This window comes from Thamnophis sirtalis, unplaced genomic scaffold (genome assembly GCF_051295495.1).
Source record: "Thamnophis sirtalis isolate CommonGarterSnake01/CBP01778 unplaced genomic scaffold, rThaSir2_p1.2 scaffold_3, whole genome shotgun sequence".
Classification (NCBI taxonomy): domain Eukaryota; kingdom Metazoa; phylum Chordata; class Lepidosauria; order Squamata; family Natricidae; genus Thamnophis; species Thamnophis sirtalis.
In genome coordinates, this window is record NW_028261383.1 from 16,591,271 (window position 1) to 16,618,253 (window position 26,983).

The window sequence follows — 26,983 nt, forward strand, 5'->3', positions numbered from 1 at the left end:
ATCAGTGATCAATTTTTGAAGAAACGCAGTCAAGCCCCATATATTTCTTTTGAGACGCGGGCTTTGTGGTGGGAGTAGGGAGGATTGGATAGATCTCTATATGAAGTTTCTGTTTCCTGCATCACTGTACTGTTGGGGGGGGGGAGAGATTGGAGAGGCAAGACCTTACAAACCCTTTGCACATTCCACAAATTTATATGGCATGTCCTGTGTGAATCCTTTCATGAGAAGTAAGACAATACCTCCGACTGAAGCTCTTTCCACATTCCTTGCAACTATATGGCTTTTCCCCTGTGTGGGTCCTTTTATGGATTGCAAGTTTATGCCTCTGAGTAAAGGATTTACCACACTCCATGCATTTATATGGATTCTCCTCTGTGTGGATTCTTTTGTGGGAAATAAGACCACCAGTCTGAGAAAAGGTCTTTCCACACTCCATGCATTTATATGGTTTTCCCCTTGTGTGTATCATCTTATGGCGATGAAGACATCCATTTTGAGCAAAGGTCTTTCCACACTCCATGCATTTATATGGCCTCTTCCCTGTATGTATCATCTTGTGGGAAATAAGATTACCTTTTTGAGTAAAGGCCTTTCCACACTCCATGCATTTATATGGTTTCTCCCCTGTGTGGATCCTTTTATGAGAAGTAAGACAATCACTCCGACTGAAGCTCTTTCCACACTCCATGCATTTATAGGGCTTCTCCCCTGTGTGGATCTTTTTATGAGAAATAAGACTATTAGTGTAAGCAAAGGTCTTTCCACACTCTGCACATTTATATGGCTTCTCCCCTGTGTGGATCCTTTTATGAGAAGTAAGACAAACACTCCGAATGAAGCTCTTTCCACACTCCATGCATTTATAGGGCTTCTCCCCTGTGTGGATTCTTTTGTGGTAAATAAGACTACTAGTCCGAGAAAAGGTCTTTCCACACTCCATGCATTTATGGGGCTTCTCCCCTGTGTGCATCCTTTTATGGACTGTAAGATCATAATTCCTCCGAAAGCCCTTTCCACATTGCACACATATAAATCCCTTCTGCCTTGTGTGGATCATTTCATGGCGTATAAGGGAACATTTTGTTTTCAGCCACTTTCCACATTCCTTGCAACTATATGGCTTTTTCGCTGTATGGACCTTTTTATGGGAATTAAGATTACTGCTACGAGCAAAGTCCTTTCCACACTCTGGACATTTATATGGCTTTTCCCCTGTGTGGGTCCTTTTATGGATTACAAGTTTATCCCTCTTAGCAAAGGATTTCCCACACTCCATGCATTTATATGGCTTCTCCCCTGTGTGGATTCTTTTGTGGTAAATAAGACCACCAGTCTGAGAAAAGGTCTTTCCACACTCCATGCATTTATAGGGCTTCTCCCCTGTGTGGATCCTTTTATGGATTGTAAGATCACAGTTCCTCTGAAAGCCCTTTCCACATTGCACACATTTGAATACCTTCTGCCTTGTATGGATCATTTGATGGAGATCAAGGGAACATATTGTTCTGAACCAGTTTCCATGGTCCTTGCAATTATGTGGCTTCTCCTCCGCATGGCTCCTATTATGTTTATTAAGTTGGCTCCTGCGAGCAAAGGTCTTTCCACATTCCATGCGTTTTTGTTTTCCTTTGTGGATCTTTTTATGAAAGTCTTGCAGTGAAGCATCAATAAAAGATGAGGTTTCCCAATTCCAGTTAATTAACGGGTTTCCTTCATGTTTTTCTACTTCCTTTTGAATTGCAGACTTCTCCATTCCACCTTCAGCACTGATCACTTGGAGCAGTTCAAAGGAATCTTGATTCTCCTGCCCATTATTACCTTCAAAGGAAAAGAATAATCGCTGGTGAAAAACATCAAACTGTAGGAAATCTTAATTCTTAATTTTTATTAACTTCCAATACATTGCACATTTCCATGCTTCCAGTGACATGGTATACAAATTACAATTTCTATACTAATCAACTATAGAAGCATTGCAAATATCTAGAAAATATCTCTTTCTCTACAATTATACATATGTATTCAAATCTCATCCAGACATAGCTCTCACTTTATCAGAGGAAACATCCAGGAAGGGGATTGGGAGATAGCCTAATATTTACTAGTCAGTTAATTTCAGCAGAGATCTGTGAGAGCTAAAATAATTTTGAAACGAATCCTCTTTTTTTCTATCCAAACTGCCTTCTTTTTGCTATTCATTTTCTCTTGCCAAAACCACGTAGCCGCAGAGAAAAAACCTGAGTAAATAAAAATACTTCTATTTACTCTCAACGCTAGAGTTAGGAATAGCAAACTCTTACCCAGAGAGACCACGTTCCTATGATTTTCCACCATGACTTCCCAATGCAGCTCTTTTTGGTCAGGGCTCAGCTGTGACCACTCCTCCTCAGAGAAATACACAGCCACCTCCTCGAAGGATACAACGTGTTTCTGAACAAGAAACAACAAAAAAGGCCAGGGAGTGTTTGGTGGGTCTGTTCCATTGTTCACAAATTCCAAAACCACAACTATTTGCTAAATTAAAGTTATTTGCTAAATAGTTAAATCATTAGCTTGATAAGATTCCAAGGTTTAAGGGAGATGGGAGAACAGAAAATTGTGTTTCTTCCTTCCTTCATATTTCTTGAAGATATTTTTTTTTAAAAAAAAGTCTTGTAAACTAATAGTAGGAAGAGTACCCAGCAGAGCAAGTTTACTAGAGCAAGTTAAAAAACAGTTCCTCTTAGGTATAACAATGACTAAATATAAAAAAGAGACCCTATAGCTAATCTTACATATAATTACAGCGTCTAAGCAACCTGAACCTGCTATTCTCCTTTCCATGGTGCTAGGAATCAGGCAAATAACACTGCCAGAACAAGGGTAGGGGTGGAAGGGGAGACGAATGGAGTGTACTGTACACCAGCTTGACTTCTTGAAGGCAAGAGACAATACAAATTTAGTTTATATCCCCCACTTACTTCATTTGGAGGTTCAACCACTGATTCAGCTCCGACATAAAGACCAGAAACATTCATACTATGTTTCCCTGTGAGGAAGACATTCATGATTAATAAGTATAAGTATAATCTTTATTGTCATTGTACTTAAATACAACGAAATTGGTTATATAATAGCAAAATAGAAGGATCTATCCTTCTTAAGAGAAGGCATAGACGAGGTAAGATAGCTGGGATCTCTCTGGGGAGCGAAGGACCTTCGGTTACCTCCCAAGATGTCCTGACTTGACTCTTCCTCAGATACCGCTCTGAAAAACAGATCCTCAGGGGAATTTGAGGGATTCCTCCTTCCTTCAGGATCTCTGAGCTCCACAGTGAAGGACTTGAAATAGAAGGAAGGAGAAAAGAAGAATAATTTATCACACAACACGAAGTAGATACTTGATCTCTGAACACAACCTCAAAGTGCCCAATATTCCTCAAGGACCTGAGAGTGGAATGAATGGAACTGTGTCCAACAAGAATTAGTGAAAGACCTCCATGTAGCACCTCCGTGCCAGAGGAGCCTGGAAGGGATTGGGTGACGAATTCAAACTCTTTATTCCCTCAAAGCTCATCTAGACTGCAGAGACAAAGGTCTCTCACCTCCAATTTGACCTGTTCTTCTGCCTGGCTCAGGAGGAAGCCTTCCGCCAGGGCCACTGCCTGGGAGCTGGTCTCTGCTCCACAATCCCGCACCCAGCTCTCCATCTCTGGGGGCAGGATAGCCAGGAGCTGCTCCAGAACCACCAGGTCCAGCATCTGGGCTTTGGTGTGCTTTTCTGGTCTCAGCCATCGCCTGCAAAAGTTGTGGAGTCGGCTGCAAAGTTCTCGGGGACCCTCAGCCTCCTGGTATTGGAGGCCCCTGAAGTTGCAGGGCTGAACTTCTGAATGGAGGATGGTTTCCTCCTCCAGGTACTTCCGCCGGCTTTTTTTCCTGATCTCCCCACAGCTCCCAGGCTGAAGAGCACAAGGGCCTTTTGGAGTGGCTTCACTTGCTAAAAGTTGTGTCTCCATCCTTTCTCTGGGCTGCAAGGCAACTCCAAGTGAATCTTTTCTTGTGGATCTCCAACCGCTTTTCATTCATAGGATGCTTTTTGTTTTTGCAGGACTGACCACCGCAGGTTATTCTGCTCTCTTTGCCCAAGAGATACTTTTGCCTTGAAAACATTGGAAATGGCTTTGAGTTTGTGTAGCTGAGTTGGAAAGAAAAATAAATCGCAAGAATTACAAAGTGGAGAATTCAGCCACTGAACAAGCTTCACCCAACCTGCCCGGAGCCCCAAAGGGGTCATCCCAGAGCAGGGCCGGGAAGGAGGCAGCTGGAGAGGCAGCCCCGCTTCTCTCCCCCTCCGGAGACAGGGTCGGGCCTTCGAGGAGCCGGGTGCGAATCCTGCCTTCTCCTCGCCCGGCTTCTCTCCTCTCCTGCTGGGTCTTCCCCCTTCATGCAAAGGACGGCTGGGGAGCATGGGACCCGGGGTTGAAACCGCCAAAGGGCCGGGAGAGGGTCTCTCTCCTCCGCCTCCCTTTGCCCGAGAAGAGCCCCCAACTCACCCGGGACACGTCTGGATCTGCCACGCCCCCACCTACTCTCCCGCGGAGCCCCAGGGGTCAAGGAGAGCGAGTGCGGCGTCCTAGAGCGGCAAGGCTCTATGAAGTCATTTCCTTCACGTCCTCCTCTGCAAAGGCAGCCGAGACTTTTGTCCCCCTGTGGGCCATAGGGAAGCGCCTGATGTTTCCTTTTCTTGGCAGACGGCGCCCCCTAGTGGGTGTTGCGTAAATTTACAGGCTTCCCTGCAAAGCGCGGGAAAGAGGAAGGCGTCTGAGGGAAGAGCAGGGATGATGGACATGGAAAGAGGAGGAAAGGCCCCTCTCTACCTCCCTGCCCATAGAAAAGCTTTGCGGTCTCCAGAGGCGGCACTTTCCCCGTCTTCCTCTCCTTCCTGTCCAGGAAATTGTTTTGTGGAGATGGAGAAAAATCTCCCTGGAGAATTTGAACTCGCTTCCCTCAGGAACAGCTGCCCTGTAGTCTGGGCAGAGATTGGGGGAGGCCTCAAAAAGATCCAAAAACCCAAATATAGGGAGATTATGAGAGGAGGTTTAAAAGCTTTATCTAGAATATGTTATAAAGATGTATTGTGATTGGATGATTTTAGGATGATTTAATGGAATGTTATTATATAATCCTATTCTAGATTTTGAATATTATATATAAAAGGACGTAAAACAATCATAGTCAAATTAAGGTTGAGATACAATAATTGTGATATACATGAATATAGGTGAATTTAAAATATACGATTTGATATGAAAAGCAGGTGGTGACTATGGAAGAGATGCATGGAAATACTGTAACCAACTGACACACTTTCTACAATTTGTAATGGAAGATGGTTTTCTTTTTATGTTTGTCTTTGTTTAAAAACAAATAAAAATTGTTTTGTTTTTTGTAAAAGATCCAAATCAAAGGTGTTTTGCTCCCGGTTCGGCTGGGTCAAACCAATAGTAGCAGTGGCCGGAGCCTCCGCCCAACTGTCCAGATGCTTCTATGCATGTGCAGAAGCTTTTGCGCAGAAGCATTGCCCATGAGTATGCGCAAACTAGTAGTAAAAAGATGGGAAACCAACCACTGGTCCAATTCCTGTCATAAACAGCCAGGCTGTTTATGAGAAGGGCCCGGAGGCTCTCTGGGAAACACAGCCAGGGAAGCCACAATCACAAAAATGATTTTTATGCATTTGTTCTTTATTTCTTTAATTCAATACAGACAAGTGCCCTTTTCAAATCATTTGCTCAGCCTCACAGCGAGCAAAAAGGGCAGAGACCCCTCCAACAACTTCTGATAAACACCCCTGGTGACCCACCTTTGATGCCCGCAGAAAGACTCTGAAGAAAAAGAAAAAAGAAAACGAGTTCCAAAATGGAGAAAAAGCTGAAACCTATGGATATTCCAGAAAGGTTACCTCATAATGAGGTAAAATTTTACATAGGAATTGAGTAGGAAATTCACCTCAACAAATGTGACTAGGAAGCTTAAGCCCTTTGCAGAATTTAAAGCACAGATATATCATTGGTACTCGGATTACTGGTGGCAATATGCCGACTTTGTAAACTGCTCAGTGTGTGTTATGAAGCATTATGGTGATAGATAAGTCTAAGTGGAATTGACATTGCTATATACTTTCTCTCGAGCATGGATCCTTTTGTGAGAAATAAGATGACCATTCAGAGCAAAGGTCTTTCCACATTCCATGCATTTAAATGGCTTCTCTCCTGTGTGGATCATATTATGGTAAACAAGACTATCACTTCAAGCAAAGGTCTCTCCACACTCCATGCATTTAAATGGCTTTTCTCCTGTATGGACCTTTTTGTGACTACCAAGACTACTGCTGAAAGCAAAGGTCTTTCCACATTCCATGCATTCATATGCCTTCTCTCCTGTATGAATCCTGTTATGGCAAAGAAGATCACAATTTCGAGAAAAGGTCTTTCCACACTCCATGCATTTATATGGTTTTCCCCTTGTGTGTATCATCTTATGGCGATGAAGACATCCATTTTGAGCAAAGGTCTTTCCACACTCCATGCATTTATATGGCCTCTTCCCTGTATGTATCATCTTGTGGGAAATAAGATTACCTTTTTGAGTAAAGGCCTTTCCACACTCCATGCATTTAAACGGCTTCTCCCCTGTGTGGATCAACTTATGGGAAATAAGATGTCCATTTCGAGCAAAGGTCTTTCCACATTCCATGCATTTAAATGGCCTTGTCCCTGTATGGATCATATTATGGCAAACAAGACTAGTATTTCGAGTAAAGGTCTTTCCACACACCATGCATTGATAAGGCTTCTCTTTTGTGTGAATTACTTTTTGAGATGTACAGATGTTATTATCAAGACAAGGAATGAATGTCCCATTGTAATTTTCGCTGTTGTAGGTTCTTAGAGCATCTTCTCCTTTGTTTTGGGTTAAATAGTGTTCATTTACATGTAATTTAGCTTTAATTAGCTTCACATTTTTCCCAATATATTTTTTCCTTAGTTTCTCTTGCATGGGAGCATCAGTGGAAGATGAGCTTTCCTGATTCCAATTGTTTGGCTGGTTTCTTTCATGACTTTCTATTTGAATTCCAAAGTTCTCCGTTCCATCTTGAGCATTGATCGCTTGGAACAGTTCACAGGAATCTTGATTCTCCTGCCCGTTATTACCTTCAAAGGAAAAGAGAAATGAAAATGATAAGAAGGTTAAAGAAAAAGATCAAACTGTAGAAAGTCAACGAATTATCTTCTGAATTTTTCTGAAATTCCATTATGTTGTATTTTGCATGATTACAATGCTGTGATACGGACATGATTTTTATATTCATGAGTCATGAAAGCTTTGAAAATATCTAGAAAATATCTCTCCTTCCAATTATCTCTATATATGCAAATCTCACTCAAAGTCAGCTTTGAGTTAAGGAATAATCATGGGAAACATCTGAAGAGGAATTAGGAGAAAACGTAAGATTTATTGGGGTGGGTTAAGGATGTTTCACTATCCAAAGTCTCACGGCCTTTCAAGGACTCTTCTCAGTTTGCAGAGAACAAACCCTCACACTAGTTTAGTGTGAGATCAGCTGAGATCAGTAGTGCAATATTTCACTATAGTACTTTAGGACTGTGTTCTCTACGAACTGAGGACTGCATGAGATCCAGGCAAAAGTGTTTGAAACCAAACTCTGTTTGCAAAGCCTATTTCCCTGGATCTTGTGCACGCCTCAGTTAGCAGAGGCCTATAGTATATAGTGTGAGATCTTGCAGGATCAGTAGGTCTAGATTTCACGCTACTGATCTTGCATGATCTCTCATTACTTTAGGCCTGTTTTCTGCAAATGCACCAAAGCAGGCAAAGGAACTTATTGCTTGCTACATTGACGCAGGTTTAGTCTCAGCGGGGTAGGGTGTTTATAGGCCAAGAACGATTAGACAATATGAATTTGTCTTCAGTGCATAAGCTCTCAGTGTACGTAAAAGCTATGTGATAAATCATGATCATCATAAAAATACATTCATCGTAAATCATAGGATACAACACTTAGTGACAGTCATAGGATACTAAATAACCAATCAACATAAATCATGCTAGGAAACTAAATAAAACAATGTAAATCGTAAAGATACAAGCAATAAAATTATAGTCATAAGCCAGATCCTTTCCTTCTCCCTTCCAGGAGACAATATCTGATTAGTAAAATAAAAACTAACTATAATTTTCTTCTTGAACTCTCTTACCCAGAGAGACCACATTCCTATGGTTTTCAAGCATGACTTCAGAATGGAGTACTTTTTGGTCAGGATGCAGTTGAGACCATTCCTCCTCAGAGAAATAAACAGCCACCTCCTCGAAGGACACAAGACTCTCCTGAACATGGAAAAAAGAACGCAACAGGAGGATTTGCAAGATCTGTTCATCTTCATCAATGGTTTAGAAAAGGGGATAGAAGGGGAACTCATCACATTTGCAGAGAAGAACAAATTGACAGAAATACCAATACTCCAGAAGATAAACTTGGGATAAAGAAGGATCAACAGCTTGAGCCCTATCTAACTAATGAAATTCAGCAGCTAGAAATATAAGGTTTTACATTTAGGAAAGACAAAACAAATGCACAGGCATAGAACAGGTGATACCTAACTCAACAGTAGTAAGTGCAACAGGGATTTTGGAGTCCTAGTCCACAATCACTTCTACTTCTTGTAAACTCATAGTTGGGGGGGACACCTAGCAGAACAGGTTAACCAATGGTCTTTAAAAAACATTTCCTAAACAGAATGAGGGTAGAAAGGACAAACAATCATGTCCCAGTAATATTCTACAGAGGAAGCTATGCTGATTGAGAGCAACTTAAACATACTATTACGCTTTCTATGTCACTCAGGAACACAAAAATAATCCAGTCCAAACAAGGAAGGGAAATAGAAGGAAAGAGCACTCTGCACACCTGCTTTACTTCCTGAAGGAAAGGGAGAATACAAAACTAACAATTTTTGCCTTTCTTACTTGATTTGGAGGTTCAACCGCTGTTTGAGCTCCATTATAAAAACCCGAAAACTTCATTCTTTGTTTCTCTGTAAGGAATAATTTTAAAATGCATAATTAACAAAATAGGAGGAGGTATTCTATAGGAGACAAGGGATAGTGAAGGTAAGACAGGTGGGTAATCTGAAGATCCTTCAATTACCTCCTGAGGTGTCCCGACTTGGATCTTCCCAAGGGATCCTCCTGAGAAATGGCTCCTGAGGGGGATTTGATGGATTCTTCTTTCCCTCAGGGTCTCTGATGTCCACATTGCAGCACTTCAAATTGGAGGAAGGAAAAAAGAAGAATTAATATACATCACACAAAATAAAGTGAATTCTTATATTCAGAATTCAATCTCAAAGACCCCAGAATCCATCAGTGAGGTTGAGTGAGAACACAATGAAACAATGTGGAACATCACCTATTATGAATGCCAGAGAAGTTTGGGAAGGAGGGGTGAAGAATTCAAACACATTTTCTATTCTTTTGAGCTCCCTAAGAGTAAAGTGTCTCACCTGCAACTCAGCTTGCTCTTTCTTCTCCTCCACCTGACTCAGGAGGAAGCCTTCTGCCAGGGCCACCGCCTGGGAGCTGGTCTCTGCTCCACACTCCCGCACCCAGCTCTCCATCTCTGGGGGAAGGATAGCCAGGAGTTGCTCCAGAACCACCAGGTCCAGCATCTGGGCTTTGGTGTGCTTTTCTGGTCTCAGCCATCGCCTGCAAAAGTTGTGGAGCTTGCTGCAAAGTCCTCGGGGACCTTCAGCCTCCTGGTATTGGAGGCTCCTGAAGTTCCAGGCTTGAGTGTTTGACCGCATGGTGATTTCCTCCATCATGCATGCAATCCGGGACTGAGCCCGGAGGAGCGCTGGGCATGTGTCTCTCTTTCTCCACGCCCTCTCTTTGCATGGGAAGAGTCCCCACACAACATCAGGTCTCGATGCCTCCCACGCAAATCTCTCCTGCAGCCTTTTCAGCGCCTGCGGAACTCCAAGGGTTAAGGAGAGCGAGTGTTACGTTCTAGAGAGGGAAGGCTCAGGGATGTCCCTCCTTTTGCAGCCTCCTCTGGAAAGCCAGCCGAAACCTTCGCCCTCTAGTGGCCCAAAGGGGAAGCGCCTGTTCCTTTCTCACGCCCGAGGGTCCCTCTTGGTGGCACCTGGTGCAATCCGAATCATCTGAATCGGAATAGAGCAGGAAGAGTAGAAAGGGAGATTTTTCAATGGGGAAAAGTGGGAAGGACGCTGTTCAGTCTCAGGAGGAGTGAGGAATGGAGGGGAGAAAAGGTGTATTAAACGGATGAGGGTTTTCCTCCGGGGGTCCGGATTTCCCAGCTGGGAGAACGTCCCCGGCTGAGTGAATGAATTTAGGATCGAAGCAAGCTGCATTTGAAAACAAGTTTCCTTTATCATTTCAGGAAAGCCAGACATACAGTGGTGTAGATCAGCGTTCCTGGGTAAGCTGACCCCAACATACCGTAAGTGTACATTTTTTATACCATTTTCCTCTTTTTGTACTATTGTTTTATCACTTTTTGTGTGTGCCTTTGGTAATGGTTCTAATCCTGTCTCGTGTTTTGTTATTTCTCTGCCCTGAAGTACTTCCCATGGAGCTGGGATGAACCCAGGTGTCTTCTACTGTATTCCCTATTTTTACATTTTTGCCCTGAGCTAATCAATCTTTGTTGCCACTCTGACCTTTTCCTTTTCTTAAGGGTAACTTCTTCCTGCCCTTCCCGGGTCTTTTGTATCATTTTTCCACTCTGCAGTTATTTCTAATTGTCCTGATATCCTGGTAATTATTCATCAGGAGGTTTCTTTTAGAATGTATCCTGGCTTTGTTATTCTAGTGACTTCCAGTTTGGTTATGGGCTGTACTGGTCTACCGAATGCAACACTGTCTTGGTGAAGTTCCCTTCCCACAATCCTACCTTTTGTTTTTTTAAGTTGACAGCAACTGTGGGAAGTTATCATCCAGCCCTCTCCCAGAAAAATGAAATAGCCTAGGAAATACTGAAAAGGCAAAATATTTCTCTGGATGTGAAAAGAAAGAAACATGCTTTAAAAGACAGAATAGTTTCCTGTAGCTTCCTGCCACACTTTGTCAACAGGCCATTGAGAAGGCCAGGCTAGCCCACTTTACATAATAAAGACTTCCCCAACTGCAGCTGTAGGGGGAAGGGATATTACTCAACTCTCCACATGGCATCTGAGAACTCATACCTGTATTCAAAACAGCCTAGAGAGTAGCCCCCTGCATGGCACCATGGGAGTCTGACAACCAATCAGAATACATTTCTTACACAGGAACAGGAAACAGAGAGGTGGGACTAAACAGGGTATAAAAAGCCTAGCAAGCCCCTTCCTCAGCCCTTCTCTTCTTCTCCACCTACATTGAAGCATGTGATCACCTTTTCTGTTCAGGGCTCAAGCCGCGTGGCCCTGTCCAACAATAAACCATCTTTCCAAGCAGCCTCCATGTCTCCAGTGTCTTCTTCCCCACTTGGAGCTGAACCCAGAAGGACATTTCTTTCAACACAACTATGTGTGTTCTTCCACCTTTCCTGTTTCTAGTGTAGTGTCTGAGTATACTTGGTACGCCTGGTCAATCTGAATCACCACGAGGGCTGCCTGGTGGCATCTGGTAAGGGGGAGGGGTCGGCAAGTCCTTAAACAGGTCAGACAGGGAGGAATGCAATGACAGAGGCAACACATGCGGGCCCCTATGACACAAACAGCGACAATCCCTATCAGTAAAATTTTGAGCCAATGGAAGTCTGGCTGCCAGGAAAAGAGCCAGGAAAAATCTAGGGATGATTGGTTATGGCCAATATTTTGGGCCAGTTCTTTCAGGTGGTGGATGTCCTTTTCTACAGGGGAAAGGAAATGAGAGGACAAGGGGGGGAAGGGAAAAAGCAAAGGGGAAATATATTGAGAGGGAAAGGGGGAAAGAAGGAAAAGAAGGTTTGGGTGCAAGAGTGAGGCTGCTGGTAAAAGCAGATGGAGCTGCTCCTAACAGTCAAGAGAAGCTACCAGGTGGTCTCTCTGGGGCCTCTTCCAATGGGGAAACTGTCAGAGGGTTGGAAACAATGCATTGCCCCTTGGTGAGGTGGGGAGGGGGCTTTTGCTGCTCCAATTCTCTCCCACCTGCAGGAGCCAAGGTGGCGCAGTGGTTAAATGCAGCACTGCAGGCTGACTGCTAGATCAGCAGTTCAGCAGTTCAAATCTCACCGGCTCAGGGTTGACTCAGCCTTCCATCCTTCCGAGGTGGGTAAAATGAGGACCCGGATTGTTGTTGGGGGCAATATGCTGACTCTGTAAACCGCTTAGAGAGGCCTGAAAGGCCTATGAAGTGGTATATAAGTCTACTGTTATTGCTATTATTATTATTGCTATTATAATAATAGACGAGTGGAGATGGATGGATGGATGGATAGATGATAAACATCTTAAATGTGCCCTGCGATGGATGGATGGATGGATGGATGGATATATGATAAAGATCTTAAAGGTGTTCTTGGCCAGGCTCTCCTTTGTGATGCTGCCGTCTTGGCAAACAAGATGTGCTCCTTGAGCATAAAAGAGTCAAATAAATGAAGCCTGAGGTAAATTTTACCTCAAAAGATGTTGGTAGACAAATATAGAGATATTAGATGATAGACGATAGTTTGATAGAGATGATAGATAGATAGATCAATAGACATGACAGACAAATACTTAGATATGGATAGATGATGCATATATAAATACTGATAGATCAACTAGTACATGGCTAGATATAGATGATACATAGATACATAAATAAATGTAGATAAATAGACAAATGAAATAGATGAATGGATGGATGGATAGATAACAGGAGAAGAACAAGATAACAGGAATAAGAATAAACATGAATAAGAACACAGGAAATGAGTAGAAATAAATGGGGATAATAGGACAGGGATGTTGGGCACGGTTATGCATGCACCTAATAGATGATAAAGATGATAGATGATAAACATCATAAAGGTGCTTTTGGATGGATGATGGATAGAAAGATGGATGGATGGATGGATGATAAACATCTTAAAGGTGTCCTTGGCTAAGGTGACCAGACATCCCAATTTCGGTGGGACAGTCACGATTTATAACAATTTGTCCCATGTCCCGGGGTATTTTTAAAAAGTCCCGATTTTCTGGCTTCATGTTGAAAGCCCAGTGGATTTGCTTAAGAAATCCTAACCGGGGCAAGACAAAAGATACCCTGTCTAATCCCTCTCTATGTCTCAGTACTTTCATTGAAGATATTAAAACGTTAAAGCAACAAAATGAACCCCCCCCCCCCCGGCCCTTTTACCTCATTTTATAAGAAAAAATAACCCAGTACCATAGAGCTGCAGGAAATACTTGGCTAGAGAAGTAAGGACTGATTCTTCCTGGATTTTCTGGAGAAGAGGGACACGGAGGTTGGAGGTCGGCTCGTGTGGAAAAAATGGTGGCAAAGTTTCTTTGAAAAATATTTCCCTGACTAATTTCACCATTTTAATTTCCTCAGTTCTTTGTATTAACATTTACATCATTCTGGATTGACTTGGAGTTCCTGTCTGCTGGTAAGTGAGCTGGGTTTTTTCTTTTATTTTTTAATGTATTTTAAAATAATATTTTATTTATTGTGCATAGGATTTTTTAAAATAGTTCTATTCTATGTGGATTCTTTTTTTAAATTGTCTTAGACTATTTTAAAAAAGATTTTATCCAAAATAAATTGAAGTGAAAGCATTTTTAAAAATTCTATGCACAATACTTTGAAATATATTGTGCATAGAATTATTAGAAATAGTTTTACTTAAATTTATTCTGTGTGGAATAGTTCGAAATGTTTTACTTCAATTTATTCTGTGTGGATTCTTTGTTTAAATTGTCTTAGACCAGTGATGGCGAACCTATGACACACGTGTCAGTGCTGACACGCGTAGCCATTTGGGGTGACACGCACAGGATTTCATGCGATTCATCCTCGGCTCCTGCACGGCCGCCGAGGATGAAAGAATCTGTGCTGGAGGAACGGGGGGGGGGACGTGTGATCTCCCCCGCCCACACTCACTTACTGTATCACCGCCGCCCCTTTCTGAGCGCAGGGGCTGCTGGTAAGGCGTGCGTGCCGTGCGCACACACGTCATCAGCGCGGCGAGGGAGGACCCGCAGGAGAGGAGCGCGGGAACAGTGCGCGCCTCTCTCCAGTCAGGCCGGCACAGAGAGTCTACTCCTGGGACTGTCGGTTACGACCGCACCACAGCAGGGAACAGCGGAGTGCCAACGGGAACTGTGAGCGCCATTAGCAGCAACTATTGGGGTGCCATGGACTTGTAATTGCCCACAATAACTGAGATAAGTGAGGGGGAGGTTGTGTTAGCTTGTTAGGCTAGTTAACCCCTAATTGGCTATCTATAATTCTATCTGCTGTCACTGGCCCACTGATGGAGCACCCAAAAAATAAAAAACAAAGGTTAAGTAAAGGGAGTGGTAGTGGCAGTGACCGACCCTTTCAAGAGACATGGAGCGAGATGTATGGCATTATAGAAAAAAATGGCGGATCATTTTGCGTTCTATGTACTGAAACGGTAGTAAGCAGAACGTGGAATATAAATAGACATTTTGAAACTAATCATTCCCAGCTCTTGGAAAAAAGTGAGGATGAAAGGAGGGAATACATTTCCAGGAAGCTACACCTTTATAAGAGCCAATCTAACTCCATCCTTAAATTTATGGAAGGCTCTACAAATTTAAACTCTGCAAGTTTGAGCATTGCTAAGCAGGTATGTTAAATAATTTGTTTTTGGTTTATTAAATACAATTATATATTGCAATTATACATTTTTGTAGTTTAAACTATAAATTGCGCAAAATTATGTTTTTGTCGAAGTGACACACAACGCGAGTTATGCTCGATTTTTTGCCGATTTTTGACACACCACGCCAAAAAGGTTGCCCATCACTGTCTTAGACTATTCAAAAAAAGATTCTATCCAAAATACAAAATACCAGCTGCAATTATTCACTTAAGAACTGTGGCAAGAAAGGTGGTATAGTGACCAAAGTTACAATGGCATTGAAAAAAGTGACTAATGACCATTTTTCACACTTAGCGACCATTTTCACACTTAGCGACCGTTGCAGCTTCCTCATGGTCACGTGATCAAAATTTGGATGTTTGGCAACAGTTACAATTTATATTTGTAAATTGTAGTTATGTTGAAATAAAAATATTACAGTACTATTTTTACGTTATATGAAAATTTTTGTTGCTCTGTATAAAATTTTTAATCAAACTGCCCCCCCTCAAAGGTGTCCCTCTTTACCAATCTGAAAATCTGGTCACCTTACCCTTGGCCAAATTCTCCTTGGTGCAAAGAAGACTCCTTGAGCAGAAAAGATTAAAAGAAATGAAGTCTGAGGTAAATTTTACCTCAGAAGATGTTGGTGAAACCAGGGCCGGAATGGCTTCCCTTCAGCGGGAGAGAAAGGGGGAATTCCTCTAAAGGAAGGAGCAGGGAAACCTTTCGGAGTCGGGGGGGTGGGGGGGGGTGGGGACCGCCCCCAATCAAACCCCTCCCCAATCCCTTTGGGGAAGCCCCGTTTATTTTCTGCTTCTCTCCGAGTCTTTCCCGCCCTTATGGGGAATCCTGAACTTTTAGGCAGAATCCTCCAGGGGGCGCCCTCGGCCAAGAAAAAGTAACGCCAGGAGCTTCCCCGTTGGAGGAGGCGTGACGTCACAAACGCTGGCCGGTCTAGGACCGTGCACTCGCTCGCCATAACCCCTGGGGCTCCATAGGGAGGCGGAGGGGCTACGGGAGAGTCTGGCGGGGGGAGACCCAGACGTGTCCCGGGTGAGGGTGAGGGCTCTCCCCGTGTAAAGGGAGGCGAAGGAGGGCGAGACCTTGCGGAGACCCAGCAGGAGAGGAGAGAAGCGTGGCAAAGATTTGCTTTTTTTGGGGGGGGTGCTAAGTGTTAGGACAAAGTGTACATTGGGTTTCAATAGATCCAAATAAATATCAGTGATGTGGTTGCTTTCCACGCATGAATTGAATCCTTTCTGGTGGCGTTAAATTTTACTAAAATGTACAAATATTTGGAGGTCTTTGGGTGGGGGGACAAATGTCAGGGTTTTAAAGGCTCCTGCTGGGTTGAGGCTGTTTTTCAAATATCGCTCATTAAAGTTTCTGAGTCAAACCGGAAAATGAAGAAGTAGAAGTTTCTTTTTCTCTGTTGATTGATGATCTAATGCTATCTATCCCCCTTGCCTTCTTCCATTCTCCAAAGGTCTTCAGCTTCCCTGTCCCGTTTCCTGAGGGGAATTCTCTACTCAATCTCTATATAAACATGTTTCTCTGTCTCTGTCTATCTGTCTGTCTGTCTATCTCTCTATGTGTGTGTGTGTGTGTGTGTATACGTATATATATTTGAGATTCATATTCCTTTTTCACTATTTTCCTTCCTTTGTTTTGCCTTTCCAATTTTATTCCAGTCACAGACCAGATGCCCTCTGCCTTCCCTTCCAACACAAGGCAGCAGCACAGCCGGTCACACTTTTCATTTTGAGGTCATTGTGAAGATATGTGTTTTTGCAGGTGGGAGAGAAATGGAGCAGCAAAAGCCCCCTGCTCACCTCACCAAGGGACAATGCATAGTTTCTAACCCTCTGACAGTTTCCCCATTGGAAGAGGCCCCAGAGAGACCACCTGGTAGCTTCTCTTGACTGTTAGGAGCAGGTCCATCTGCTTTTACCAGCAGCCTCACTCTTGCACCCAAACCTTCTTTTCCTTTTGCGTCCTCTTTCCTTCCCCCTTTCTCTCTCAATATATTTCCCCTTTTCTTTTTCCCTTCCCTCCCTTGTCCTCTCATTTCCTTTCCCCTTTTCTCCCCTCCATTCCACACCCCTCCTGAAACCAAACAGTGTCCTTCCTGCTTTTCCCCATTGAAAAATCTCCCTTTCTACTCTTCCTGCTCTATTCCGATCCAGATGATTCGGATTGCACCAGGACGCAACCTGGGATGTGAGAAAGGAACAGGAGCTTCCCCTTTGGGCCACTAGAGTACGAAGGCTTTCCAGAGGAGGCTGCAAAAGGAGAGACATCCCTGAGCCTTCCCTCTCTAGAACGTAACACTCGCTCTCCTTAACCCTTGGAGTTCCGCAGGCGCTGAAAAGGCTGCAGGAGAGATTTGCGTGGGAGGCATCGAGAGCTGATGTTGTGTGGGGACTCTTCCCATGCGAAGAGAGGCCGTGGAGAAAGAGAGACACATGCCCAGCCCTCCTCCGGGTTCAATCCCGCACTGCATGCATGATGGAGGAAACCACCATGTGGTCAAACATTGAAGCCTGGAACATCAGGGGCCTCCAATACCAGGAGGCTGAAGGTCCCCGAGGACTTTGCAGCAAGCTCCACAACTTTTGCAGGCGATGGCTGAGACCAGAAAAGCACACCAAAGCCCAGATGCTGGACCTGGTGGTTCTGGAGCAGCTCCTGGCTATCCTTCCCCCAGAGATGGAGAGCTGGGTGCGGGAGTGTGGAGCAGAGACCAGCTCCCAGGCGGTGGCCCTGGCAGAAGGCTTCCTCCTAAGCCAGGCAGAGGAGAAGAAAGAGCAAGCTGAGTTGCAGGTGAGACACTTTACTCTTAGGGAGCTCAAAAGAGAGTAGAAAATGTGTTTGAATTCTTCACCCCTCCTTCCCAAACTTCTCTGGCATTCATAATAGGTGATGTTCCTGTAGGACATTGTTCCATTGTTTTCTCACTCATCTTCATTGATGTATTCTGGGGTCTTTGAGATTGAATTCTGAATATAAGAATTCACTTTATTTTGTGTGATGTATATTAATTCTTTTTTTCCTTCCTCCAATTTGAAGTGCTACAGTATGGAAATCAGAGACCCTGCGGGAAAGAAGAATCCATCAAATCCCCCTCAGGAGCCATTTCTCAGGAGGATCCCTTGGGAAGATTCAAGTCGGGACACCTCAGGAGGTAATCAAAGGATCTTCAGATTACCCATCTATCTTACCTTCACTATCTCTTGTCTTCTATAGAAAATCTCTTATTTTGTTAATTATGCATTTTGAAATTATTCCTTACAGAGAAACAAGGAGTGACGTTTTCGTGTTTTTATGATGGAGCTCAAACAGTGGTTGAACCTCCAAATCAAGTAAGAAAGGGGAAAATTGTTAGTTTTGTATTCTCCCTTTCCTTCAGGAAGTAAAGCAGGTGTGCAGTGTGCTCTTTCCTTCTATTTCCCTTCCTTGTTTGGACTGGATTATTTCTGTGTTCCTGAATGACATAGAAAGCATAATAGTAGGTTCAAGTTGCTCTCAATCAGCATAGCTTCCTCTGTAGAATATTATGGGACACGGTGGTTTGTCCTTTCTTACCTTCAGATTCTGTTTAGGAAATGTTTTTTAAAGACCACTGGTTAACCTGTTCTGCTAGGTACCCCTATAACTATGAATTTACAAGAAGTAAAACTGATTGTCCACTAGGACTCCAAAATCTCTGTTGCACTTACTACTGCTGAGCTTGGTATCACCTGTTCTATGTCTGTGCATTTTTTTTCCCTGAATGTAAAATCTTACATTTCTAGCTACTGAATTTCATTTTGTTAGATAGGGTCCAAGCTGTTGATCGTTCTGTATCTCGTGTTTATCTTCTGGAGTGTTGGTATTCCTGTCAATTTAGTCTTGTCTGCAAATGTGATGATTTCCCCTTCTATTCCCTTGTCTAAATCATTGTTGAAGATGAACATATCTTGCGAATCTTCCTGTTCTTTTTTCCATGTTCAGGAGAGACTTGTGTCCTTCGAGGAGGTGGCTGTGTATTTCTCTGAGGAGGAATGGTCTCAACTGCATCCTGACCAAAAAGTACTCCATTCTGAAGTCATGCTTGAAAATCATAGGAATGTGGTCTCTCTGGGTAAGAGTTTTCTAGTCCCCAATCAGAGAGTTCAAGAGGACAGATTATAGTTATTTTTTTATTTAAAAACCACTAATCATATATTGTCTCCTGGAAGGGAGAAGGATCTGGCCTTCTCGTACTCCCAGGAAGGGAAGAGCTCAATTGCTTAGATGCCTAGATGCGAAAGGTTTCCCTGCTCCTTCCTTTACAGTAATCCCCTTTTCTCTCCCATTTATTCCTTCCCTCATTTAAGGGAAGTCATTCCGGCCCTGGTTTCCCTAACATCTTCTGAGGTAAAATTTACCTCAGACTTCATTTCTTTGAATCTTTTCGGCCCAAGGAGTCTTCTTTGCATCTTGTGTGCTGCTGCTGTGCAGCGTCACAATGGAGAACCTGGCCAAGGGCACCTTTAAGATGTTTCTGTATTTTTCCATTTCTATTTGAACTTATCTGTGGAGGCTGAACAGAATGAGGTGTGCTTTTATGTGTCCTCTGGAGGTCATGTGAGAGGATTGTGTTGCCAGTAACTCCTCAACATGGTGCCTTAACTCCTCAAGTTAAGCATTTCACCAAGGCTTAACTCTGCAGCCTTGGTGAAATGGTCTCCTATTAATTAATATTATTCGCTGTGATTTGCTTTGGATCTCATACTCAAGGCACCAACTATTAAGCATCAAGAAAGCTTTCTGTGACTGTCCCCCTTCCCCAGTCTTTACAAATGCAGAAGAGATTCTAATGCAGGAGAAAGCAACTTCCTCTGAACAATGGATAAACAAAAAGAAAAGGAGGAGCCGATGGGGTTGGAGAAGGGGTAAGCGAGAAAGATTTTGAATAGACTAAGAAAAAGAGGAATAAAAACTCCTTCCTTCACTCTTTCTGACTAAGTTACATTCACCTGCTAATAAGTTGGGTTTAGCTACAGGCTTGCCTTGAGTAGTGCACTCATTGGAATGATTTTGAAGACACCTCTGCAGACTTGGAGGAACTCAGAGATACTGTAACATCATATGTTAGTTATTGTGAAGACCTACATGTGCCTACCAGAAATTTGCAAATATAGGGTAACAGCAATCCTTGGTTCACAGCTAAACTCAAGCAGCTACATCGTGCCAAAGAAGAAGCACTTTAAAAAGGCGATGGAATGTTGTACAATCAGGCCAGAAATGTATTAATAAGGGAGATCAGAGCAGCAAAAAGAAGCTACTCTGAAAATCTAAGGAATCCGTTCTCAACAAATGAATCTGCAAACATGTGGAAAACTCTTGAAAATATCACGGGGTACAGCAAACCTTTCCATGCTGAAAGAAATTGACAACTGGCAGATGACCCAACCAAATGTGTTTTTCTGTAGGTTTGAGAGCAAACTACTCTCACCTATCTCCACAATCCCCATCTCAGACACACCAACAACAGACAAGCCTCCTACAACTGAGTCCATCCCTTTGGGCCCTGCACCCCTGGTGACTATAGAAAATGATAAGAAAGGTCTATTTCACGGGAAAAAGCAAGGAAAAGCACCAGGACCAGACAAGATAACTCCTGCTTGCTTAATAGCTTGTGCTGATCAACTGGCCCCTATCTTCACCAGCATCTTTAATAAATCACTAGAGATGTTCAAATGCTCTACTATCATCCCAGTGCCGAAAAAAACTTCCATCAAGTAACTAAATTTGTAAACCGCCTGAGTCTTCCGAGAGTGGGTGGCATACAAAACTAATACTTAATAATAATAAATCACTACAGACTGGTTGCTCTTATATCCGTAGTTATGAAAACCTTTGGAATGCTGGTGCCGGCTCACCTGAGAACCACCACGGATCTGCTGTTAGAGACCTGGCAATTTGCCTACTGAGCAAATAGATCAGCAAGTGATGCTGTTAATATGGCTCTCACTACATCCTACAACATTTTGAATCTCCAACGACCTATGCAAGGGTCCTTTTTGTAGACTTCAGCTCAGCATTCAATACCATCATTCCAGATAGTCTTCTAATTAAACTAAATCAGCTAGCTGTGCCTGACCACACTCGTAAGTGGATTATACGTTTTCTGGGAGACAAGAAGTAGCAGGTGAAGCTAGGCAAAACCACATCAGATACCTGTACAATAAGCACAGGGCCCCTCAGAGCTGCGTGCTCTCTTCACAATCTTCTTTCTGTGCCAACACAGAAAGTTTATGATTTATGATGAATATTTTTATACTGACAACGATCACGATTTATTACTTATAGGTTTTATGTACACTGACAGCTTATGCACTGAAGACAAATGCATATTGTCTAATCACACTTGGCCTATAAATTAGTCTAGTCTAGTCTAGCCCAGTCTTGACTTGTCGTGTCTTCCTATTCCTATTCCTATTCTTCTATCCGTATCCTACCCAGTTCTTTCCTGTCCTATCCTATCCATTACCCTTCCTCTGAAACCTCCAAAAATTATGTGAGTACAGCACTTTCATTATCAGGTCATGGAAGAGCATTTAGCCAAACCATATCAAAAACAAAGGCCTCATTCAGTTTGACTCGGAGCATCCTTTGGTATAGGTAATCTCTGAGTTACGACTGTTCACTTAGCGTCTATTTGAAGTTAGGACCTACCCTCACCCCCAAGTACTTTAGACACAGCCCCTGCAATTACGAATGTTGCAGCACTATGGCCATCATTCACACTAATAAATGACAGCAGAGGTGCTGCAACGTTCACCCTTCTTATTCCCCCACCTTACCCCGCTGAGACTAAACTTGCGTCAATGTAGCGAGACATCAGTTCCTTGGCCTACTTTGGTGCATTTGCAGAAAACAGGCCTAAAGTAGTGAGAGATCATGCGAGATCAGTACCGTGAAATCTTGTACTACCCATACTGTATGATCTCGCACTATATACTTTAGGCCTCTGCTAACTGAAACCTGGGCAATAGGCTTTGCAAACAGAGGAAAGACCTCTTTGGTTTCAAACACTTTTGCCCAGATCTCATTCAGTCCTCAGTTCATAGAGAACACAGTCCTAAAGTACTAGCATGAGATATTGCACTACTGATCTCAGGTGATCTCGCACTAAAGTAGTTTAGGGGTCTGTTCTCTGCGGACTGAGAAGAGCCCTTGAAAGCCGATGAGACTTTGGGCAGTGAAATATTCTTAACCCACCCCAATAAATCCTAGGTTTTCTCCTAATTCCTCTTCAGATGTTTCCCCTAATATTTCATAACTCAAAACTGACTTTGAGTGAGATTTGCATATATAGAGACAATTGTAAGGAAAGAGATGTTTTCTAGATATTTTCAAAGCTTTCATGACTCATTAATTCAGAAATCATGTCCATATCACAGCACTATAATCATGCAAAATATAACATAATGAAATTTCAGAAAAATTCAGAAGATAATTTGTTGACTTTCTACAGTTTGATCTTTTTCTTTAACCTTATCATTTTCATTTCTCTTTTGTTTTGAAGGTAATAATGGGGAGGAGAATCAAGATTCCTGTGAACTATTCAAAGTGATCAATGCTCAAGATGGAACGGAGAACTTTGGAATTCAAATCGAAAGTCATGAAAGAAACCAGCCAAACAATTGGAATCAGGAAAGCTCATCTTCCACTGATGCTCCCATGCAAGAGAAAATAAGGACAAAATATATTGGGAAAAGTGTGAAACTAATTAAAGCTAAATTACATGTAAACGAATGCTATTTAACCCCCCCAAAAGGAGAAGATGCTATAAGAAGATACAATGGAGAAAATTATAATGGGATATTCATTCTTTCTGTTGGAAATAACTTCCATACATCTCAAAAAGTGATTCACACAAAAGAGAAGCCTTATAAATGCATGGTGTGTGGAAAGACCTTTGCTCGAAATAATCATCTTATTTCCCATAAGATGATCCACACAGGGGAGAAGCCATTTAAATGCATGGAGTGTGGAAAGACCTTTGCTCATAAACGTTATCTACTTCGCCATAAGATGATACACACAGCGGAAAAGACATATAAATGTATGGAGTGTGGAAAAACCTTTGCTCGAAATAGTCATCTTCTTCGCCATAAGATGATCCACACGGGGGAAAAGCCATATAATTGCATGGAGTGTAAAAAGACCTTTGCTCATAGGAGTGATCTTGTGATCCATCAAAGGATCCATACAGGGGAGAAGCCGTATAAGTGCTCAGAGTGTGGAAAGACCTTTGCTCAGACCGGTGGCCTTATTTTACATAAATGGGTCCACACAGGGGAGAGGCCCTATAAATGTATGGAATGTGGAAAGAGCTTCAGTCGGAGGGATCGTCTCACTTCTCATAAAAGGATTCACACGGATATGCCATATAAATTCGTGGAATGCGGAAAGGGTTTCTTCAAAAATTGATCATTGATGTTACATAAAAGGATTCACAGTAGAAAAGCCTTATAAAAGAATGGAGTTTGGAAAAACTTTTACTCAGATCATTCATCTTAATTCCCATACAAGGATGGGAATTAATTTCTATACCTTTCCACATGGGAGAAGGTATAGAAATGTATGGTGTGTGGAAACGGCTCCAGTCATAATAGTTCCCTTACATATCATAAAAGGATCTATACAAAGCAGAAACTGTATGAGTAACTTGGAAAGAACTTCAGGAAAAGTAATGACCTAATTTTTCAATAAACGTATATTTGTGTGAGAATCCATATAGACTTTCTTGGTTAATTCTTTTGTATTTCTTGTATGTGTGTAATGATCTAGGGAAGGTTAAAAAAAAAGGATCCCAAATCCTCACAAGTGGTATCCTGAGAGGTGAAATGACTGAGGAAAACAAAAAGCAATTAGCATGTTTTATTTATGAACCCCAGATTTTTGAAGGTACTATCATTTGAAGATGAGCAATGCTACTTGTAGATGAAAATTTATAATCTTTTTCTTAAGTTTGTTTATTGCAGCTTACCTTTGGGGGTTAAGATTAGGTGTGGCGAACTGAGTGGGCATGGCCAGCTTGACACCACTCACTGGGCATGGCTGATGGTGGGTGTGGCCACCTGGATGGGCATGGCTAGCTTGACACCAGTCCCCAAACTGCGGTATGTCTCCTGTTTGCATTAGGTAGACGGGCCGAAGCCACGCTGGCCCGATGACTGCTGTATACATTGGGTACACTGGGTGGAAGCAACATGGGCTGCCCTGGGATGATGGATGGATGGATGGATAGATGATAGATAGATAGATAGATAGATAGATAGATAGATAGATAGATAGATAGATAGATAGATAGATGGTAAGTATCTTAAAGGTGCCCTTTGCCAGGCTCTCCTTTGTGATGCTGCATAGGCTCAGCACACAAGATACAAAGAAGACTCCTTGGGCAGAAATGATTCAAAGAAATGAAGTCTGAGGTAAATTTTACCTCAGAAGATGTTGGTAGTCAAATATGGATAGAGATATTAGATGATAGATAATAGAGATGATAGCTAGATCGATTAATAGATAGACAAGACATATACCTAGATAGGCATATATAAATAGTGATAGATCAACTAATACATGGCTAGAGATAGATGATACATAAATACATGTAGAGAGTAGATAGATAAACAGACAAATGAATAGAGATGAATGGATGAATAGATATTTCATTTATTTATTTAGTTTGTCACATATGTACAAGATAACAGGAATAAGAATAAACATGAATAAGAACACAGGAAATGGGTACAAATAAAATGGGGATAGTAGGACGGGGATGTTGGGCACGCTGGTGCTCTTGATAAAGATGATACATGATAAACATAAAGGTGCCTGGATAGATGATAGATGAATAGAAAGATGGATGGATGGATGGATGGATGGATGGATGGATAGATAGATAGATAGATAGATAGATAGATAGATAGATGATAGATAGATGATAGATAGATGATAGGTAGGTAGGTAGATTAGACAGATAGATAGATAGATAGATAGATAGATAGATAGATAGATAGATAGATAGATAGATAATGATAAACATCTAAAAACATATAAAACATGAAAACTAAAAAAATATGAAGAACGGTTGCAGGAACTGGGTATGTCTAGTTTAATAGAAAGAAGGACTAGGAGAGACATGATAGCAGTGTTCCAATATCTCAGGGGTTGCCACAAAGAAGAGGAAGTCAAACTATTCTCCAAGGCACCTGAGAGCAGAACAAGAAGCAATGGATGGAAACTAATCAAGGAGAGAAGCAACTTAGAACTGAGGAGAAATTTCCCGACAGTTAGAACAATTAATCAGTAGAACAACTTGCCTCCAGAAGTTGTGAATGCCCCAACACTGGAAGTCTTTAAGAAGATGTTGGATAGCCATTTGTCTGAAACAGTATAGGGTTTCCTGCCTAGGCAGGGGGTTGGACTAGAAGACCTCCAAGGTCCCTTCCAACTCTGCTATTGTATTGTATCTTAAAGGTGTCCTTGGCCACACTCTCCTTTGTGATGCTGCACAGGCTCAGCCCACAAGATGTGAAACTTGGGCAGAAACGATTCAAAGAAATGAAGATGTTGGTTGATAAATATGGATAGAGATATTAGATGATAGACAGACGATAGATTGATAGAGATGATAGCTAGAAAGATCAATAGATACACAAGACAGACAAACACCAAATAAGGACAGATGATAAATACTCATAGATCAACAAATCATGGTTAGAGGTAGATGATATATAGATAGACAAATATGTGTAGAAAGTAGTTAGATAAATAGACAAATGAATAGAGATGAATGGATGGATAGGTAGATATTTTATTTATTTATTTAGTTTGTCACATATGTACAAGATAACAGAAATAAGAATAAACATGAATAAGAACACAGGAAATGGGAACAAATAAATGGGGATAGTAGGAGAGGGACCTTAGGCACACTGGTGCGCTTATTCATGCACCTAATAGATGAAAAAGATGATAGATGATAAAACACCTCCATGTAGCACCTCCATGTCAGAGGAGTCTGGAAGGGATTGGGTGACGAATTCAAACTCTTTCTTCCCTCAAAGCACATCTAGACTCCAGAGACAAAGGTCTCTCACCTCCAACTTGACCTGTTCTTCTGCCTGGCTCAGGAGGAAGCCTTCTGCCAGGGCCACCGCCTGGGAGCTGGTCTCTGCTCCACAATCCCGCACCCAGCTCTCCATCTCTGGGGGCAGGATAGCCAGGAGCTGTTCCAGAACCACCAGGTCCAGCATCTGGGCTTTGGTGTGCTTATCTGGTCTCAGCCATCGCCTGCAAAAGTTGTGGAGTCGGCTGCAAAGTTCTCGGGGACCTTCAGCCTCCTGGTATTGGAGACCCCTGAAGTTGCAGGGCTGAACTTCTGAATGGAGGATGGTTTCCTCCTCCAGAAACTTCCGTCGGCTTTTCCTGATCTCCCCACAGCTCCCAGGCTGAAGAGCACAAGGGCCTTTTGGAGTGGCTTCACTTGCTAAAAGTTGTGTCTCCATCCTTTCTCTGGGCTGCAAGGAAACTCCAAGTGAATCTTTTCTTGTGGATCTCCAACCGCTTTTCATTCATAGGATGCTTTTTGTTTTTGCAGGACTGACCACCGCAGGTTATTCTGCTCTCTTTGCCCAAGAGATACTTTTGCCTTGAAAACATTAGAAATGGCTTTGAGTTTGTGTAGCTGAGATGGAAAGAAAAATAAATCCCAAGAATTAGAAAGTGGAATTCAGCCACTGAACAACCTTCACCCAACCTGCCCGGAGCCCCAAAGGGGTCATCCCAGAGCAGGGCCGGGAAGGAGGCAGCTGGAGATGCAGACAGGGTCGGGCCCTCGAGGAGCCGGGTGCGAATCCTGCCTTCTCTTCACCCGGCTTCTCTCCTCTCCTGCTGGGTCTTCCCCCTTCATGCAAAGGACGGCTTGGGAGCATGGGACCCGGGGTTGAAACCGCAAAAGGGCCGGGGGAGGGTCTCTCTCTTTTCTCCGCCTCCCTTTGCCCTGGAAGAGCCCCCAACTCACCCAGGACACGTCTGGATCTGCCACGCCCCCCCCCCCCCCAACTCTCCTGCAGACTCTCCATC

At 42.7% G+C, this 26,983-nt stretch overlaps 1 protein-coding gene and 2 pseudogenes across 3 annotated transcripts in view; 1 reads left to right on the forward strand and 2 right to left on the reverse strand.

Moving 5' to 3' along the window:
• Positions 1-26,449, reverse strand: LOC106546776 (uncharacterized). The gene is made up of 5 exons (XM_087711404.1): positions 25,999-26,449; positions 3,210-3,324; positions 2,964-3,031; positions 2,304-2,433; positions 1-1,821 (listed from the first exon to the last, which is right to left on the reverse strand). Exons 1-5 carry the CDS (start codon positions 26,404-26,406, stop codon positions 194-196), a joined length of 2,349 nt encoding a protein of 782 aa, XP_087567530.1. The 5' UTR covers positions 26,407-26,449; the 3' UTR covers positions 1-193.
• LOC148047292 (zinc finger protein 287-like) lies at positions 5,706-10,145 on the reverse strand (annotated as a pseudogene). The gene is made up of 5 exons (XR_015696129.1): positions 9,567-10,145; positions 9,212-9,326; positions 9,031-9,098; positions 8,262-8,391; positions 5,706-7,196 (listed from the first exon to the last, which is right to left on the reverse strand). The product of XR_015696129.1 is annotated as a zinc finger protein 287-like (transcript).
• Positions 16,484-26,983, forward strand: part of LOC148047293 (uncharacterized) — a 53,760-nt pseudogene continuing 43,260 nt past the window's right edge. Inside the window, exons 1-3 of the transcript XR_015696128.1 lie at positions 16,484-17,683; positions 17,930-18,044; positions 18,155-18,222. The product of XR_015696128.1 is annotated as an uncharacterized LOC148047293 (transcript). The remainder of the gene's footprint in view (positions 17,684-17,929; positions 18,045-18,154; positions 18,223-26,983) is intronic.